The 20,918-nt window shown below is 38.6% G+C and overlaps 1 protein-coding gene and 1 long non-coding RNA gene across 2 annotated transcripts in view; one reads left to right on the plus strand and one right to left on the minus strand.

Annotated features, from left to right (window-relative positions):
- The window catches only part of CDH17 (cadherin 17), an 80,551-nt gene extending 63,593 nt beyond the window's left edge, over window positions 1–16,958 (plus strand). Inside the window, exons 14-18 of the mRNA XM_002759081.6 lie at window positions 2,168–2,298; window positions 4,848–5,087; window positions 12,811–12,927; window positions 13,064–13,177; window positions 15,774–16,958. Coding sequence (XP_002759127.1) covers window positions 2,168–2,298; window positions 4,848–5,087; window positions 12,811–12,927; window positions 13,064–13,177; window positions 15,774–15,874 — 703 coding nt within the window. The 3' untranslated portion in view covers window positions 15,875–16,958. The remainder of the gene's footprint in view (window positions 1–2,167; window positions 2,299–4,847; window positions 5,088–12,810; window positions 12,928–13,063; window positions 13,178–15,773) is intronic.
- LOC118148442 (uncharacterized) lies at window positions 3,363–12,812 on the minus strand. The gene is made up of 3 exons (XR_004735253.2): window positions 12,647–12,812; window positions 5,973–6,112; window positions 3,363–5,358 (listed from the first exon to the last, which is right to left on the minus strand). It is a non-coding gene; the product is annotated as an uncharacterized LOC118148442 (long non-coding RNA).
- Window positions 16,959–20,918: the final 3,960 nt, after the last annotated feature.

The raw sequence follows: 20,918 nt of genomic DNA on the forward strand, positions 1-20,918 counted from the left end.
TCTTCATGAAAATCCTATAAAAATCATCAATCAGCTGGGCATGATCCCAGCATTTTGGGAGGCTGAAGTGGGTGGATCATAAAATCAAGTGATCAAGACAATCTTGGCCAACATGGTGAAACCCCATCTCTACTAAAAATACAAAAATTAGCTGGGTGTGGTGGCACATACCTGTAGTCCCAGCTGCTTGGGCGGTTGAGGCAGGAGAATTACTTGAACCAGGGAGTTGGAGGTTGCAGTGAGCCAAGATTGCACCACTATACTCCAGCCTGGCAACAGAGTGAGGCTCTGTCTCAAAAAAAAAAAAAAAAAATCATCAGCCAAAGACATGAATAAAAAGTTTAGTTTATAAGTGAGAAAAATAAAGGCATGTAAGAAAATTCTTGTGATGGAAAAAGGAAAGGATGCATGTACCACTGAGGTCAGGAAGAGGAGGTGAGCATGGGAGACTGAGAAGAGGTGTTCTGGAAGGTACAATTCCAGAAGACAAATGAAGAAAGCATTTCAGGGGTAAGGAATAATCAGTAGCTCAGACGTGAGTAATAAGTCTGTTAAGAATTAAAGATGACTCCTGTGTTGGCCTGAGTAATTTATTTCTCCAGCTCCACAAACGTGAAATCTATTAGCACCCAACAGATCTGAATATAGTCCTTCAGCAAATATTATAGATTATTTTATTGAAATATATTCAGAGTCCACAGGCTTCTCCTTGCTTCCAGCCTACTCCAAGGCACCACCATGTCTGTTCTGGATTCGCCCTTGCCCCTGCCATCCCCCGTCCCTCCCCCCTGAATCTACTCACTGAATTGTAGTCAGTGACCTTCTAAAAAAGTAAATCAGATCATCTGACTCCTCTTTCAAAACCCTCCAAAGCATTCCCATCTCTTTCAGGATGAAACTCCAAGTATAAAGAGTTTCATATTTATTACCCATATATATAACTTAACACCGTGCTTGGCATATGGAATATACTAAAAAAAATACATTGTGGGAAATTAACACATAATTTTTTAATCACTCTCTTATTCTTGGACATGTAGTTGCTTCCAGTATATTATAAAAAATGTTTTGAATAGATGTATGCATGTAATTCTTTTTAAACTTTGATTAAATTGGGTTTTTTTAGGTAGCGTTTCCAGGAGTGGAATTATTTGGTCTAAAGATATGGACAAGCTTATAACTATGATGTGTTGCTTTTTAAAGGACTGTACCATTGGTTTTTCTGTGGTTCTAGTCTTGTCTCTCTCAACTTCATCTTCCACATGCCTACCAGTGAGCTCTGGTGAAAACACAAACATGGCCAGGTCACCTTCCTGCTTAAATCATTGGCTGGCTGCCCTGCCCACTGCTTATGATCTGGCTCACCTTTTGCCACCTTCTGCTTCCCATGTATACCCCAACACTGCTGAAACGCCTGATCCCACACTCATCATGCTGCTCCTTGGCCCTTGGCACTTTAGCTCACACTCTTCCTTCTGTTTGAAGCGTCTTCTTCTTGCCTTTAAGCTCTGCTCCTTCAGAAAGACTTTGCTGATTCCTGTAAACTTCCCTTGGATTCCATAGGGCCCCTCTGTTGTATTTGCCACAAGTTATTGGAATTATCTGTTCATCTATCTCTTCTACTTGGCTAAGTGTCCCTTTTTGTAACCTCTGCCCTTGGTCCATTGCCTGATCTCGGCTCTCAATAGATGTTTGTTGGATGAGGAATTCACTGCATTACCAGGGACTATGAGTATTTACCCATCTCGCCCAATGTTTCCACCACTGGGTGTTCATATTTTCTAGATGGGTGGTTTGCTAAGAGGTTTTAAAAGATAGTTCTGGGTTACTTTAATTTGAATTCTTTGATTGCCATAAAAGTTTAACTACTTTCCCCAGAGGTTGTGAACTATACCCTTCCTAACACAAGCACAAACACCGCATTGTAAGGACGAACAGCTCCTCCTTTTGAAGATGAAATGCAAATGAAGCATTAATAATATAACAGACCTTTTAAATATGTTTTAAATAATATGCAATTGATAATGCTGAGATTATCATTATGAGCATTATCATTTGTACTTATATTTAAAGGATGCACAAACATATTTAGTTGATGTATGAACTATCTTCACATTTTTCATGCAAAGTAATGTGGGCTTGCTTTTGCTCTCTTCATTTGATGAAGATTTTCACTGAGAGGAGACAAAAGAGGTTGGCTTAAAATTGACCCCGTGACTGGTGAGATCTTTAGTGTGGCTCCATTGGACAGAGAAGCTGGAAGTCCGTATCGAGTACAAGTGGTGGCCACCGAAGTAGGTAAGCAAATAAAAGGAACATATATTATCAGAAGATACATGAGTTGAAATGGGAGGTAGGATTAGAAAACTGACAGTGCCAAAGCACCAGAATATCACAACCTTAAAGGGGAAAGATGAGAAGAGCACAAAAGTATAAGGGAGTGCTCACACCTTCCTGTTTTTGTTTTTGTTCTATTTTAAGATGGTGTCTTGCTGTGTCATCCAGGCTGGAGTGCAGTGGCACGATCTCCACTCATTGCAACCTCCGTCTCCTGGGTTCAAGCAATACTTCTGCCTCACCTTTCTGAATAGCTAGGATTACAGGCACATGCCACCATGCCCAGCTAAGTTTTGTATTTTTAGTAGAGACAGTTTCATCATGTTGGCCAGGCTGGTCTCAAACTCCTGACCTCAGGTGATCCACTCTCCTCAGCCTCCCAAAGTGCTGGGATTACAGGGGAAGCCACCACGCCCGGCCCCTTCATGGTTTTGCTAAAGGTGATAAACACCTGTGCCCTAGCAGGGCTGCTGCTCACTCTGTGGTTTCCTGTAGCAACTATGGCCTCTTGCAGAAGGTTCCATGTCCCTGACTGAACTACCTTCCTTCTTCCAATGTGGTTGTGGTTCTCCCAGGAGCTTTGAGTGGAGTCAAACCACTTAGCTGTTGACCTAGACCACCACTTGCTCCTTCAGCCTTAAATTGTAACTCTCATCCTTTTGGAAGCAGAAAATATTTTATGAAATGTTCTCCACTTTGATATGTGTCAGAATCCCCCAGGGAGCTTGTTGAATATGGACACTAGGAGTCCACCCCTGGAGATTCTGATTCCTTAGGTTTGGGTGAACCAGGATAATCTGTGTTTTGATGAAATCAGGTGAACTTTTGAAAGGAAAGAGTATTATACAGTAAAGCCCGGGATGTTTGAGCCATTTTTGTATAATCTTTGCATCCCTTTTCAGTTGTGGTGATATATATTGCCTGCTGGCTCCAAAGGTGGAGTTCTAGATAATTTTTAAAATAAAAATAAACTCGTAAGAATAGTATGTTTACTCAATAATAAGCCTGGCAACTAACACATTGAGTTTCTTTGCATTTTAATGGAATTTTCAAACATACACGTAGGAAATCTGTTGATCCAGTGCTGATCAGGCTCTAATTAGCTAGTAAATGTATCTGCCAGGTTTACCAGAAAAGATAATTAAAGTAATTCTTAATAAATATAGTTTTAGATACCCCCCGGACCCCCCCCCCCAAAAAAAACCTTTCAGAATGTGAGGCCCAGGGTTGAGAAATAAAATGGAGAACAGACACAGGAATCATAAAAATGGTCCCTGCATGTGGAAAGACTAAGAAAAACAAAGTTACTGTAGTCAAGTCAAACCAAAAAGTAGAGTGCAAAACCGCGTGCCAGCTTGGGAAGGGTGTTGTGAGTGGACGGGCCCTCTGTTTCTGTCTCTTGCTGGAGTTAAGCACATTCTGCTATCACATTGTGTACATTTAACTCTTGATTTAAAAGCTCCCAGTGAAGCTGCAGGCAGGTTCTGGCTGAGCCTTTATGCCAGGCGCACCCCTTTCTCATACCTTGGGGATCAGCAGCGCACTCTGGATGTGTCCCAAGGGTTTCTCACATTCTGGAAGTTTCAAAAATCAAAACCAGGGTCCAAAACCCTGTTCTGTTTTTAGTTTTTGACACTGACATGATATAAATAGATAGAATAACTTCAAGCACACAGCAGCCTCCTCCTCTTTGGTTAAGTGGAGCCATGGACCTAAAAGATGTGGAGAAGAAAAGCAAGCAAACAGGGTTTACTGGAAACGAAGCAGGAGCAAGAAAATGTTTCCTGGAATCAAATAAGGTCAGAGTCAGAAGTTGTAGAAACAATGTCTGTGATTGGTGTCGGGGAGAGCATGATGACAGTCAGTGTTTACGCTGCACTGACAGCCCCATACAGAGCAATTAGTGTAACAACTTACTCCTCATACATCACTATAAGGCAGGTGCTATTACTGACCACATATTATGAACGAGGAAACCAAAGCACTGAGAAATTAATTGCCCACGATTACGCAGCTACCAACCAGTTATGCTGCAGAGTCCAAGTTTTTCACTCCTATCATACGGTAAATGTCTGTGGAGCCTTTTACTTTTCCAGAACGTTCACTTATATGGGGATGCTCGCAAAGCCACACAGCTGAAGAAAGTAAGCTTAGAAAACTCGACTAACATGCTTAAGGCCTGGTGAGGAGCAAGTGAAGGTGTGAGTGCTAGAGTTAGACCTCTTGGATTGAAAAACTCTCTGCCTTGGGCCAGTTACACAACTTCTGAGCTCAGTTTTCAGAATTATTCTGAAGTAATGTATGTCAGATATTAGCACGTAGACCTTAGTTGTTGTTACAATGGCTGGTCTTTTCCTCCAGTAACAAAACCAGGTCTTTGATGCTAAAAGCTTGTCTTTTTTGTAGCATCTCAGTGTAGCTAACTGCTTAAATGTTAAAGAAAGGAAATCTTTCTTGTTCAGAGGAAAATGAGTGAACTGATCCCACGTTTCAATCATTCAATTCTTTAGGGGGTTCTTCCTTGAGCTCTGTGTCAGAGTTCCACCTGACCCTTTCAGATGTGAATGACAACCCTCCCAGGCTGGCCAAGGAGTACACAGGCTTGTTCTTCTGCCATCCCCTCAGTGCACCTGGAAGTCTCATTTTCGAGGCTACTGATGATGATCAGCCGTCATTTCGGGGTCCCCACTTTACATTTTCCCTCGCCAGTGGAAACTTAGAAAATGACTGGGCAGTTTCCAAAATCAACGGTGAGTTGTCAAAAATACATGGAACAAAAAAACAGATGGATGGTGAATGTAGGTTTTAATTAACTTGGTGGGTTTGTAGTACTCGGCACAGAGCTTTCTCTCGTGCTCCAGGAAGTTAGTTAATGCTTTGGAAACTTGCGTAGGGAAGGACTCCAGAGGGGACAAAGCCCCAGGCTTTCAAGGGAGGAAAGATTGTGACCACACAGCATCCTGTTGGTGTAGATGAGCAGTTGGATGACCTAGGAATCATTTGCAAAATTTCCAATGACAGCTGGAAAGCAGATTTTATAGAAATTTTTAACAGCTTTGATATAATATATATACAAAGTATACAATTTCATGAGAATTGATTATATGTAAATACCACTGAAGCCATCAGCGCAATCAAGATAATAAACATTTCCACCACCCCCAGAAGATATTTCATGCCCTATTATAATCTCTGCTTCCCACCCATCCCCTCTCCCCAGGCAACCACTGATGTGCCTTCTATCACTATAGATTAGTTTTCATTTTCAATAATTTTGTCTAAGAAGAATAGTATAGTGTGTATACTTTTTTTGCTCTGGCTTCTTTTACCTCAATTATTTTGAGATATATTGGTGGTGTTACAGGCATCAATGCGTCATTCCTTTTTATTGAGGAGTAGTATTCCATTGAATGACTGTATCTTTTCACCTGTTGATTGTAACTAAGGGTGTTTCCAACTTTTGCTATTACAAAAAAAGCTGCTGTGAGGATTGAACAAATATTTTGTAGGGACATACATTTGCAGTTTTCGTGGTTAAATACTGAGGAGTGGAATGGCTGAGTCATATGGGAGGTGTATGATTAAGAAAAGTTTGAACTGCTTTCCAAATTGTTCTTAACATTTTGCATTCTTACCAGTGTGTGAGAGGTCCAATTGCTCAGCAGTCTCCCAGCACTTGCTGTGCTCAGTCTCTTTAATTTTAGCCGTTCCGGTGGGCATGGAGTAGTATCTCATAATGGTTTTATTTGTATTTCTCTAATGACCAGTGGTGATCCTGAAACAAACCCATAATGTCTCTGAGATGTGCTTGCGTAGGCAGCGTGGTAAAGACCAAAGTTTATTGTTTTTACCATAGCTATCTAGCTGTTCTAACACCATTTTTGTTTAAAACATCCTTTTCACATTGAATTGTCTTAACAACTTTGGCAAAAAACAACTGACCACCTATACATAAATCTATTTCTGGATTTTTCTGTTTCATGCATCTGTGTCTATTTTTATAGCAACACATTGTCTTGATTACCATAGCTCTATAAGGCTTGAAATCAGGTAGATTAATTTTTCCAACTTGGTTCTTTTTCAAAATTCCTTCATTCTATGTCTTTTTCATTTCTAGATAAATTTTAGAAGTAGCTTGTTCCTTACTGCCAAAAAAGCCTGTTGAGATTGTGTCAAATCTATAGGGGAATCTGGAGTAGAATTGATATATTAACAAAATTAAGTCTTCCAAATATGTCTCCACTTATTTAGCTCTTTTCTTTCAGCAATGTGATTTAGTTTTCAGTATATATAGTTCTTGCAAAATTTTCCCTAATCATTCATTTCATATTTTTGATATTTTAACTATTTCTAGGTATAGCAATATAATTTTTGTATACTAATCTGTATTCTACAGCCTTGCTGACCTTATTTTTTCAGATTTCATATATTTTCTACATATACGATCATGTTGTCTGTGAATAATGACAGTTCTTCCTTTCCAATCTGTTTGCCTTCTGTTTAATTACTGGCTGAAACCTTCAGTGCAAAGTCAGAGGTAGAAAGAGCAGAAATACTTGACTTCTTCATGATCTTAGGGAGAAAGCATTTGCCTTTCACCATTAAGTATGATGTTAGCTGCAGGTTGTTTTGTAGGTGATCTTTATTAGATTGAGGACTTTACCTTTTATTCCTATTTATGAAGGTTTTTTTTCTAAATTAGAAATGGATGTTAAATTTTTCAAGTGCTTTTTGTCCATGTATTGATTATGTGCTGATTTGACTTTTTAGGTTTATTAAGAGGTGAATTATATCAACTTTTGAATCTAAAAGTAACATATTCCTGGGATAAAGCCTACTTGGTGATGAAGTATTCCATGTTTATGTGTTGTTGGGTTAGATTTGCTACAACTGCTTAAATAATGTTTGCATCTATATTCGTGAGGGATGTTGGTCCCTATATTTCTCCTTTAATGTCTTTGTCTGGTTTTGGCCCCAGAGCAAGGCTGGCCTTGTAGAGTAAGTTAGGAAGCATTCGACCTCTTTATCTTCAATTATCTGGACAAGTGTGCATAAAATTGATATTATTTCTTAAAGTGTTTGCCAGTAAAGCTATCTGGGCCTGGTATATTTTTTTAAAAGGAGTTTTAACTATGAATTCAATTTTCTTTTGTAGATATAGGAAAATTCAATTTTTATATTTATTTTTGGTTGAGCTTGTTAGCTTGTACCTTTCAAATAATTTGCCTATGGATTAATTTATTGACATTGTTCATGATATTTTGTTATTTCTTAGTATCTGTAGAATATGTAGTGCTATCACCTCATTCTGATATTGGCAAATTGTCCTTTTTCCTGATAATCTGGCTAGAAGTTTATTTTACTGATATTCTCAAAGAACCAGCTTTTGGTTTTATTTTTTTGTTTGTTTTTCTGTTTTGTATTCCACTGGCCAGATCTTTATTATTTCCTTTATTCTTCTTACATTGTGTTTTTGTTCTTGTTCTGTTTTCATTAAAGCTGATGCCATTAATTTGAGATTTTTTTTTTTTTTTTTTTTTTTTTTTAAAGAAAGAGAAAGAGAAAAGGAGAGAGAACAGGAGTCTTGCTCTATTGCACAGGCTGGAAGGCAATCTAAAAATAGGTATTAAAAACCTCTTTTAGGCCGGTAGTTGTGCTTAACAGCTGAGACAGGAATGAATAAGGAAAGAAAATAACAGCCAACCAATATTTCGTTTAAATCTGTGAAATGCTGTGCAAGTGCTGAAGAGTGATTTGCTTCCATTTATGTGGTCACTTTCAAAATAGGTGTAATGTGATACTAAAAAAAAATGTATGTTCTGTGGACCTGGGGTTACTTGTTCCAGGTCTGAGTTCAAATTATAAATGTCTGTTAATTTTCTATCTCGTTGATCCGTCAAATATTAACAATGTGGTGTCAAAGTCTCCCGCTATTAGTGTGGGAGTCCAAGTCTCTTTATAAGTCATTGAAAACTTGTCTTATGTATCTGGGTGCTCCTATATTGGGTACATATATATTTATAATCATTGACTTCTATTGTTGCATTGATCTTTTTATCATTATGCAATGTCCTTTTTTGTTTTAGTCTTGGTTACTATTTTAGTCTATTTTGTCAGAGACGAAAGTTAAACTCCTGTTTGTTTTGTTTTGTTTTTCTTTCCTCTCCATTTGATTGGTGAGTCTTTCTCCAACCTTTTGAGTCTTTGTGTGTCCTTGCTTATGAGATGGATCTGGATACAGAGTGCCGACGTGTTTTGACTTTTTATTCAGTTTGCCTGTCTGTGTATTTGATTGGGGCGTTTAATCCATTTAAATTTAGGATTAATATTGATATCTGTGAGTTTAATATTGTCATTTAATGCTGGCTGGCTATTTTGCCCATTAGTTGATATAAATACTTCATTATGGAGATACTCTTTATCTTTTGGTAAGTTTTTGGCATGACTGATACTGGTTGTTCCTTTCTGTGTATAGTGCTTCCTTCAGTAGCTCTTGTAAAGCAGGCCTGATGGTGATGAAATCTCTGAGTCCTTGCTTGTTCGTGAAAAATTTTATTTTTCCTTCATTTATAAAGCTTAGTTTGGCTGAGTATGAGATTCTGGGTTGAAAATTCTTTTCTTTGAGGATATTGAATATTAACCCCCACTCTCTTCTAGCTTGTAGGGTTTCTGCTGAGAGATCTGCTGTTAGTCTGATAGGCTTTTATGGGTAACCTGACCTTTCTCTCTAGCTGCCCTTAGAATTTTCTCCTTTATTTCAACCCTGGTGAATCTAACAATTATGTGTCTTGGGGTTGCTCTACTTGAGGAATATCTTTGTGGTGTTCTCTGTATTACCTGGAGTTGAATATTGTCCTGTCTTACTAGGTTAGGTAAGTTTTCCTGAATAATATCCTGAAGAATATTTTCCAGCTTGGATTCATTCTCTTCATGACATTCAGGTACACCTATCAAACGTAAATTAGGTCTTTTCACATAGTCCCATATTTCTTGGAGACTTTGCTGATTCCTTTTTACTTCTTCTCCTCTAATCTTGTCTTCTTGTTTCATTTCATTAAGTTGGTCTTTGACCTCTGATATCCTTTCTTCTGCTCGATCAATTCAAGTGTTAAAACCTGTGTAAACTTCTTGGGGTTCTCGTCTAGTATTCTTCAGTTCAGAGATCTTTTTGTTAAACAGGCATTTAGTACTACAAATTTATCTTAGTGTTACATTAGCTGCATTTTTTTCTAAGACACAGGGTTTCCTTCAGTCACCCAGGCTGCAGTGCAGTGGTGTGATCACGGCTCACTGCAGCCTTGAACTCCTGGGCTCAGACGATCCTCCTGCTTCAGCCTCCCAAGTAGCTGGGACTACATGTGGGAGCCTCCACACTTGGCCAAAGTTTTTGTAAAGATGGGGATCACCCTGTGTTATCCAGGCTTGTCTCAAACTCCTGGGTTCAAGTGAGCCTCCCACCTCCACCTCCCAAAATGCTGGGATTACAGGTGTGAACCACCATGCCTGTCCCACACAGTTTGATACATTGTATTTTCCCTTTAGATTTCTTTTTTTTTTTCTCTTTTATGACTCCAATAGAACCCAACCCTTTAGATTTTGTGATCATGTTAGTTTACAAATATTCTGGGAATATTTCCTATAACCTCCTGACTTCTAATTTAATTATATCATAACCAGAAAACATATGACGAGAATACTTTTAAATTTGAGACATTTTTTCTTTCAGTATTTCAAAGATATTTCACCACTTTTGTTGTTGTTTTCGAGACCATCTTACTCTGTTGCCCAGGCTGGAGTACACTGATGCAATCCCAGCCTCCTAGGTTCAAGCAATTATCGCCTCAGCCTCCCCAGTAGCCGGAATTACAGGCGGACACCATGATGCCCAGCTAATTTTTGTATTTTTATTAGAGACAAGGTTTTTCCATGTTGGCCAGACCGGTCTCCAACTCCTGGCCCCAAGTAATCCACCTGCCTCGACCTCCCAAAGTGCTAGGATTACAGGTGTGAACCACCTGGGGTGCCCTGCCCACTATGGTTTCTTCTTTGTTTCATTGAATGCATTTTTTTCTCTGGGTGCTTAATTTTAAGATATTCTCTTACTAGTTTTAAGTAATTTGATGCTTATATTGCTTTGGTGGTGGTTTATTCATTTTTCTTGTTCCTGAAATTTGCTGATCTTCTTGGATCTGAAAATTTGGAGTTTTCATTAAACATGGAAAAAATGTTAGCCATTGTCTCAGCAAATTTTTTTCTCTCCACTATCTTTCTTAGCTTTTAGGGATTTAATTACACGTATATTAGGCTACTTAAATTGTCTCAAACTTACTTTTTTTTTCTATCTATACTTCTCAGTCTGGTAGCTTCTTGAACATAGAGAATATAACTGTTTTCATGTCTTTTTCCACTATTTATGTAATATGTGTCATTTCCAGGTAGGCTTCAATTGATCTTTTCTCTCATGAGTCATATTTTTCTCTCTTCTTGAATGTCTGGCAATGTTTTATTAAATTTCAGACATTTTGGATGCTGAATATTTTGTATTCCCCTAAATATTCGTGAACTTTATTGTGAAATACAGTTAGATTACTTGTGAACTTTATTGTGAAATACAGTTAGATTACTTGTAAAAAAATTTGACAGTTCGGTATGTGTGTTACTTTTAAGTTTTCTCAGGTAGGACTATTCTAGGGTTAATGTTTTCAAACTTGTGAAGTGAAGCCTTCTACATACTCTACCTGGTGGCACACGAAGTATGAGATTTTCAGCTTGGAACCAGGAATGATTCCTGGCCCTTTGTAAGCTCTGTGCTCTCTTTTAGATGGTTCTTTCCCCAGTCTTGAGTAGTTCCTTCATACACAGATGCTGATCAGTGCTCAGCTAAAGCCTTAAGAGACCCCTCTATAGATATCTTTAGTGAGCATTCTCTTTGCAGCTCTCTCTGGGACTCTGCTCTGTAAACTCTAGTTGCCTTGACCTCCCCTTACTTCTGTGCTCCATCACCTCAACTCAGGGACATTCCACTCTCTGCAACTGAGACCTGGACATTTGCTTTGGATGATAAGCTGAGGTAATTATAATATTTACCTCATTTGCTTTTCTTTCAGAAATCACTGTCCATTGTCTAATATATAAATCTTTAAAATCATAGTTTCATATATTTTCTGTTCTTTTAGTTGTTTTTAGTGGGATGGTAAATCTGGTCCCTGTTACTATATCTTATCTAGGTGGGCCATAATGATTTTTAAATATGAATATTTAAATCTTCCCAAATCTGGGAAAATTCATTGTCAGATATGAATGGGGAGGGTATAAGAATAAATTATAACAATGCCAAATTTTTTAGAAATTTGAAGTTTAGTGTTTTTGCACTTAATTTTCTATTTTAAGAAAAGGTGGTAAATACCCTGAAAACCAAGTATAATATCATGCATACCCTTATTTCTGGACTCAGAGGGATTTTGAGGCCTATAATGTTATGACTTACCCAATCACATAGCTAACAAGCAGCAGATTTGAAACTCAGATCAGGTTTACAGATGCTCAGTCCCAGGTACTCTCCAATCTTCTGACATATACAGTCAATCCCATTATTTGCAGATGCTGTTTATAAAATCATCTAAGTGATAAAATTTGTAACCCAAAAGTCAGTACTTAAAGCTTTTGCTTTCATGGACACTGGCAGAGTGGTGAAAAATTTGAATTACTGGACACATACATTCCCAGCTCTTATACTGTTAAGTGGGTCTTTTGTTGTTTTTGCAGTGCCCTGTTTTTCACATTTTTGTGCTTTTCATTGATGATTTCATTGTTTAAAATGGCTCTGAACTACAGTGCTGAAGTCCTGTTTAGAGTTCCTAAGCAGAGGAAGGCTGTGATATGTGACTTACAGAGAAAAATTGTGCTTTGGGCCACAAATTAAAAGTAATGGCCAAAATGGCAATTATTTTTTCACCAACCTAAATATGTGTGTGTTGGATAAGCTTGGTTCAGGAAGGAGTTCTAGGGCTGTTAGATGTGAATGAAATGTTAGAGTCAACAATATATGTTAAACAAGAAATCTTGAAACATAAGCACACAAAAAAACCAAGGTTGTATACTGATCAGTTAGGGAAAATGTGACTAGAAGCTCACAGGAATCTAATCCTGTATTTCCTCTAGGAGCAAAGGTTCAGTATTCGTTAATTCAGTGTTTGGGGCAACTTTATAGAGCATAAGTGCTAGAAATGATAATTGACCATATTTAGTATTAATTTCTACAGAGAATTCATAAATTAAGAACTTAAAGGATGCTTTAGCCCTTTCTTACCTTATGAGAAGATATATGTGGAATGATGTGTGTGATCCTTGGGGCAGCTTAACTCATATTCAGCCATGTTCCAGTCAACCTTAGTATGTGATGCAAGATGAGCTTTATTCCTGCTGATCCAGGGTCTGAAGTTGTGTTTTCATGTTTTCTTTCTGTCCTGGCAGGCACTCACGCCCGACTCTCTACCAGGCACACAAGCTTTGAGGAGAGAGAATATATCGTCCTAATCCACATCAACGATGGGGGTCGGCCCCCGTTAGAAGGCATTGTTTCTTTACCAGGTAGGTATTATGCTGTAAGCAACTCAGGCTAGTATCTGTCACCATGGACCATTTGAGGAGATTCTCGTCTTTGATGTGGGATTCTGCAACTATTCACTCGAATACGTGTCCTACCAAATACTGTCTTGCTTTTCAGTTACATTCTGCAGTTGCGTGGAAGAAAGATGTTTCCGGCCAGCAGGTCACCAGGCTGGGATACCCACCGTGGGCATGGCAGTTGGTATACTGTTGACCACCCTTCTGGTCATTGGTGAGTGTAATTTCTTAATTCAAAGAGTCTTATCCTGGGTCTCAGAAATATGAGCTTATCTCAGGGTCTGTCTTCCTAGACTGGAACCCAGGCAATAGCCCAGAAGGCAGATCACTGGCAAATTATATCAGACTTTCCTGGTTGGAGTTTTAGCTTTAGTACCACCCTCTGCCTCTTATTGCCTTATTGTTTAGAAATATAAGAGGTTTTATAGCTATCAATTGCTATATTTTATGCCTAGTTACAATGCTTTGTGATAAGGAAGAAATGGAGTAGCTGTGCCATGCATCATGCACTGTGTTTGATGTGGGGGATACAGTGACATGCATGACATATATCGATCCTACACCAGAGTTTATGGTCTCACCTGCCACTGTTGTTACAGGTAGAAGTTGACAAAATCAAATTTTTTAGAAATGTGAAGTTTAGTGTTTTTGCATTCTTACTTTTCTATTTTTAAAAAGGTGGTAAATATCCTGAAAACCAGGTACAATATCATGCATACCCTTATTTTTGTGGAGACACTGAGATACCTGAAATGTATAGTGCAGAACTTCCCTATGCATGGGACCCTGATTCTTTATTACTCAGAATAACCCATTGCATCATGACCATAGCCTCTGGCCTGGCTTTACAGTAGAGTCCCCTGATCTAGCTGTCTTTTTTTTTCTTTTTTTGCAAACAACTCAGTGCCTACTCAGATTGTTTCCTTACCCAAAATGCTTGAGAGCAGAAGTGTTTCCAGATTTTTTAACATTTGCAAATACATGCTATGAGACTTGGATCCCACCCCCAAGGTATCTCAACATAAAATTCACTTTATACACATAGTCTGAAAGCATTTCATACATTTTTTTTGAGATGGAGTCTCAGTCTGTTGCCCAGGTTGGAGTGCAGTGGCACCATCTCAGCTCACAGCAAACTTTGCCTCCCAGATTCAAGCACTTCTCCTGCCACAGCCTTCCAAGTAGCTGAGATTACAGGTGCCTGCCACCTATGCCTGGCTAGTTTTTGTATTTTTAGTAGACACGGGGTTTCACCATGTTGGCTGGGCTGGTCTCAAACTCCTAACCTCAGGTGATCCACCCCTCTGACTCTCAAAGTACTGGGATTACAGGCATGAGCTTGTATGCACCTGGCTTCATACCAAATTTAGGTAATTTTATACATGAAACAAAGTTTTGCCTGTAACCTGCCACATGAGGTCAGGTGTAGAATTTTCTGCTTGTGTCATCAAGTTGGTACCCCAAAAGTTTGATTTGAGATACTCAACCTATATATAGTAATTATTCTTTCAAGTGTTGTCCCCACCACAAGTTAAACATATTAGAAGCAGGTACTTCATTATTTCATGTGTACCTAAGTGAAGTGGTTCATAGTTTCATATGCTTTTTCTTTTAAAAGAAAGGTTAGGATTATTCTAAGTATTCTTGTTTGTTCTCTCATGATCCAATGTGTCACACTGGACTCTGATTCATGCATCAGAGTATAAAGAAAGGGGTCCCCATTTCTTTATACTCTCCAGTCCACATGCCCTATGGCATGGGAGGGTGTTAATGTTATGGCCACTGCCCAGCCTAACGTGTGCATGGTGATCGCCATTTCTCTGAGAACCACTATCTGCTGCACACTTTTTATGGTAATTTTTATGGTAATTGAGCTGACTTTTTGAGGTCCCACTCACTTACCAGGGTCCCTTCTGCCTCTGCTTTATTTACCCTCCTATCTTGAAAGGATTTTTGAATTTACATATCAAATAGCAGTTTTCTTAACATACCAATTTCATTCTATAATCTTACCACAAGTTAAAGACTGATTGAGTTTGGGGACATCTAGAAAGTTTGTTACAGTTTCATACCCTTATAATTCCAACCCTATCTTGAAAATAAGTTTCTGAGCAACCAGTCTTTTCTGCCATGATTCCTCTTATAAACTTACTAGCAGGTTAATTTCCTTAAAACAGCTCCGTTCTTTGTAGTAGACTGTTTGATAGTACACAAACAGTGCTAAGATGCACACTGTAATTTTAATCCATCAGATGGGAGAAACCAAGAAAGTTAAGTAGTCTACCCAGGATCCCACAACAACATAGGCAGGAGGCAAGAGGAAGGTGCCCAAGGAAATGCAGTATTTGGTGTGGACACAATGAAAGTCAGCTTCAGGGAGGTGAGCAGGTCAGAGAACAGCTTTCTGGTTGTGCTAATTGGATTATTTTCTCTAGGAAAGGGGAAGACTAGAATCAATATCAAGTACATAAAGTTCAGGAACTTTGTCAGGTGCTTATACACTCCATAGTGTGGCACATTAGGTCCTACGTTCTTAGGGAGAGATCCAGGGAGAGATCCAGTGAAAGCCACCAAATCAGCTATGGTTTGGGACTTGATACATACAAGAGGATAAATGATAAGCTCATTTCTCTCCAAGAAGGTCAATAACTTCAGTCCCTTATTCACTAGGACAATGAAACTTCGTTGAATCACATACAAAAATGAGTTTGAGTCTTTTTTTCCCCATCATCATGTTACTACTTCATAAATGAATGTGACAGTACATTTGAAAAGATCGCATTTATTTGACCCTGGGTTTTTTCTTTTAGGTATAATTTTAACAGTTGTGTTTATCCGCATGAAGAAGGATAAAGGCAAAGATAATGCTGAAAGTACTCAGGCATCTGAAGTCAAACCTCTGAGAAGCTGAATTTGAAAATGAATGTTTGAATTTATATGTCAGTGCTATTTTAATAACAATGATCTAATTCTATAACAGTACCTTTCATCCAACATGTGCATTATAATTTTTTAAAGATATTCCCTCTTGTCCTTTAGTAAATATTAAATATTCCTTTTTTTTTGAGATGAAGTCTTGCTCTGTCACCCAGGCAGGAGTACAGTGGTGTGATCTCGGCTCACTGCAACCTCCACCTCCTGGTTTCGAGTGATTCTCCTGTCTCAGCCTCCCTAGTAACTGGGATTACAGGCCATAGCTGGCTAATTTTTGTATTTTTAGTAGAGATGGAGTTTTGCCATTTTGACCAGGCTGGTCTTGAACTCCTGACCTCAAGTGATCCACCTGCCTGGGTCTCCCAATACAGGCATAAGCCACTGCACCCGCCTACTTAGATATTTCAGGTGCTATAGATATTAGAGATATTTTTCTTTTTCCCATGACATTTCTCCCTTCTGCAAATGGCTTAGCTGCTTATCTAAAACCAAAAAAATATGTTTTTCCCTTTCCTTTTCCCAAGACAGACTCATTAAATATTCTGTACATTTTTTCTTTATCAAGGAGATACATCAGTTTTGTCCCACACAACTTCCTGGATTCCATTTCTGTTTTTTCTGATTTCATCATTTGTCTGCTTAATCCTTATCTCCTTTGGTATTTCACTGTATTTAAAACATTTGTCAGGAAAGAACAAAGTGAGGACTCAGAGGGAAAAAAAATAAAAGAACAGCCTTTTCCCTTAGTATGAACAGAAATGCTTCTGTGCCATTAACTGTCTTTAACTCATGTGACATATGTTGTTCTTCGATTGAAATTCTTCAGCTTGGAAATGACACAGACCCACAGAAGATGTTCAAACACAACCTACTCTGTAAACCTTGGTGCAAGAACCAGTCGGCTGGCCAGGTTTCCTCACTACCTGCCATGCTTACATGCTGCGCATGTTTTCTTTATTTGTATGTTAATAAAGTTTTGGTTATTATATATTTAACATGTGGAGGAAAATGAGACATGAAAAGAGCGGTAACAAATCAAGAATAAACACTGGTTGTGGGCATTTTTGTTTGCTGATCTCTTCAGCTCTGCTTCCTGTTTCTTCTTATTGTGGAGGGGAAGGACTGGATAACAATAATTATTTTTCATGTATAAAAATGGCCTCCCCAGCAGCTCCAGTCAGGGCTTATAGATAAAACTCCCATCTCCCTAGAACAGAGCATCTGGGGGAAGGGGCGGCTGTAGGCATAGCTTCAGCAGACTTAAACGTTCCTGCCTGCCAGCTCTGAAGAGAGCAGATGATCCTGACAAGGAGGATTCTCCCAGCACAGCACTCAAGCTCTGATAAGGAACAGACTGCCTACTTGAGTGGGTTCCTGACCCCTGTGCCTCCTGACTGGGAGATACCTCATACAGGAGAGTTCTGGCTGGCATCAGGCCAGTGCTCCTGTGGGACAAAGCTTCCAGAGAAAGAGCAGCAGCAGTCTCTACTGTTCTGCAGCCTCTGCTGGTGATACCCAGGCAAACAGGGTCTGGAGTGGACCTCCAGCAAATTGTAGCAGACAGGCCTGACTGTTTGAAAACAGAAAACAGTAAGATCAACAAAAAGGACCCCAACATAAAAACCCCATCCAAAGGTCATCAGCCTCAAAGATCAACAGTAGATAAATCCATGAAGATGAGGAAAAACCAGTGCAAAACTGCTGAAAATCCCAAAAACCAGAATGCCTCTTCTTCTCCAAATGATCACAACGCCTCTCAAGCGAGGAAACAAAACTGGACAGAGAATGAGTTTGACAAATTGACAGAAGCAGACTTCAGAAAGTAGGTAATAACAAACCTCTCCAAGCTAAAGAAACATGTTCTAACCCAATGCAAGGAAGTTAAGAACCTTGATAAAAGGTTACAGGAACTGCTAACTATAATAACCAGTTTAGAAAAGAACATAAATGATTTGATGCAGCTGAAAAACACAGCACAAAAACTTCATGAAGCATATACAAGTATTAATAGCTGAATCAATCAAGTGGAAGAAAGGGTATCAGTGACTGAAGATCAACTTACTGAAATAAGGTGAGAAGACAAGATTAAAGAGTATGAAAGGAATGAACAAAGCCTCCAAGAAATATGGGATGATGTGAAAAGACCAAACCTATGATTGGTGTACTTAAAAGTGATGGGAGAATGGAACCAAGTTAGAAAACATACTTCAGGATTTTACCCAGAACTTCTCCAAGCAAGCAAGACAGGCCAACATTCAAATTCAGGAAATACAGAGACCACCACTAAGATACTCAAGAAGAGCAACCCCAAGACACATAATTGTCAGATTCTCAAAGGCTGAAATTAAGGAAAAAATGTTAAGGGGCAGCCAGAGAGAAAGGTCAAGTTACCTACAAAGGGAAGCCTATTAGACTAACAGTGGATCTCTCTGCAGAAACCCTGCAAACTAGAAGAGAGTGGGGGCCAATATTCAACATTCATAAAGAATTTAACCCAGAAATTAATTTCCAACCAAACTAAGCTTCATAAGCAAAGGAGAAATAAAATTCTTTTCAGACAAGCAAATGCTGAGGGATTTTGTTGCCACCAGGATTGCCTTATAAGAGCTCCTGAAGGAAGCGCTAAATATCGAAAGGAAAAACTGGTCCCTGTCACTGCAAAAACACACCAAAATATAAAGACCAACAATACTATGAGGAAACTTCATCAACTAATGTGCAAAATAACCAGCTAGTATTATGATGACAGGATCAAATTCACATATAATATTAACCTCAAATGTAAATGGCTAAATGTTTCAATTAAAAGACACAGCCTGGCACATTAGATAGAATCAAGACCCATCTCTCATGTAAAGACACACATGGGCTCGAAATGAAAGAATGGAGGAAAATTTACTAAACAAAGGGAAAGCAAAAAAGCAAGGATTGCAATCCTAGTCTTTGATAAAACAGACTTTAAACAAAGATTTAAAAAAAGGAAGAGATAACTATGTTAAAAATATACACACACAATGCAGGAGCACCTAGATTCATAAAGCAAGTTCTTAGAGACCTACAAAGAGACTTAGACTCCCACACAGTAATAGTGAGAGACTTTAACACCCCATTGTCAATATTAGATCAATGAGAGAGAATTAACAAGGATATTCAAGACTTGAACTCAGCTTGGACCAAGCAGACCTAATAGACATCTAAAGAACTCTCCACCCCAAATCCACAGAATATACATTCTCCTCAGCACCACACAGCCCTTATTCTAAAACTGACCACATAATTGGAAGTAAAACCCTCCTCAGCAAATGCAAAAGAACAGAAATCATAAGTCTCTCAGACCACAGTGCAATCAAATTAGAAGTCAGGATTAAGAAACTCACTCAAAACTACACAACTACATGGAAACTGAACAACCTCTTCCCAAATGACTACTGGGTAAATAACAAAATTAAGGCAGAAATAAAGAAGTTCTTTGAAACCAATGAGAACAAGAGACAATGTACCAGAATCTCTGGGACACAGCTAAAGCAGTGTTAGGAGGAAAATTTATTGCACTAAATGCCCACATCAGAAAGCTGGAAAGATCTAAAATCAACACCCAAACATCACAATTAAAAGAACTAGAGAAGCAAGAGCAAACAAATTCAAAACTAGTAGAAGACAAGAAATAACTAAGATCAGAGCAGAACTGAAGGAGTTATGAACATAAAAAGCCCTTCAAAAAAAAAAAGTCAATGAATCCAGGAGCTAATTTTTTGAAAAGATTAACAAAATAGACTGCTAGCCATACTAATAAGAAATAATCAAATAGACACAATAAAAAATGATAAAGGGGATATCACCACTATCCCACAGAATACAAATTACCATCAGAGAATACTATAAACACCACTATGCAATAAACTGGAAAATCTAGAAGAAATGGATAAATTCCTGGACACATACACCCTCCCAAGACTAAACCAGGAAGAAGTCAAATCCCCGAATAGACTAATTTAAGCTCTGAAATTGAGGGCTACCAACCAAAAAAAGCCCAGGACCAGACATGTTCACAGCTGAATTCTAAAAGATGGTACAAAGAGAAGCTGGTATCATTCCTTCTGAAACTATTCTAAACAATAGAAAAAGAGGGACTCCTCCCTAACTCATTTTATGAGGCCAGCATCGTCCTGATACCAAAACCTGTTAGAGACACAACAAAAAAAGTAAATTTCAGGCCAATATTCCTGATGAACATCAATGTGAAAATCCTCAATAAAATACTGGCAAAGCAAATCCAGAAGCACATCAAAAAGCTTATCCACAACAATCAAGTCAGCTTCACTCCTGGGATACAAGGCTGGTTCAACATAGACAAATCAATAAACATGATCCATCACATAAACAGAACCAATGACAAAAACCACTTGATTATCTCAACAGATGCAGAAAAGGCCTTCGATAAAATTCAACACTGCTTCATGCTAAAAACTCTCAAACTAGGTATTGATGGAAAATCTCAATAGGAGCTACTTATGACAAACTCATAGCCAATAGCATACTGAATGGGCAAAAGCTGGAGCATTCCCTTTGAAAATTGGCACAAGACAAGGATGCTCTCTCTGACCACTCCTATTCAACATAGTATTGAAAGTTCTGGCTAGGGCAATCAGGCAAGAAAAAAAATAGAGTATTCAAATAGGAAGAGATGAATCATTTGATCTCTGTTTGCAGATGACATAATTGTATATTTAGAAAATCCCATCATCTCAACCCAAAAACTCCTTAAGCTGATAAGCAACTTCAGCGAAGTCTCAGGATACAAAATCCGTGTGCAAAAAATCACAAACATTCTGATACATCAACAATAGACAAGCAGAGAGCCAAATCATGAGTGAACTCCCATTCACAATGACTACAAAGAGAATAAAATACCTAGGAATACAACTTACAAGGGATGTGAAGGACCTCTTCACGGAGAACTGCAAACCACTGCTCAAGGAAATAAGAGTGAACACAAATGGAAAAAAATTCTGTGCTCATTG

This window comes from Callithrix jacchus, chromosome 16, assembly GCF_049354715.1.
Source record: "Callithrix jacchus isolate 240 chromosome 16, calJac240_pri, whole genome shotgun sequence".
NCBI lineage: Eukaryota > Metazoa > Chordata > Mammalia > Primates > Cebidae > Callithrix > Callithrix jacchus.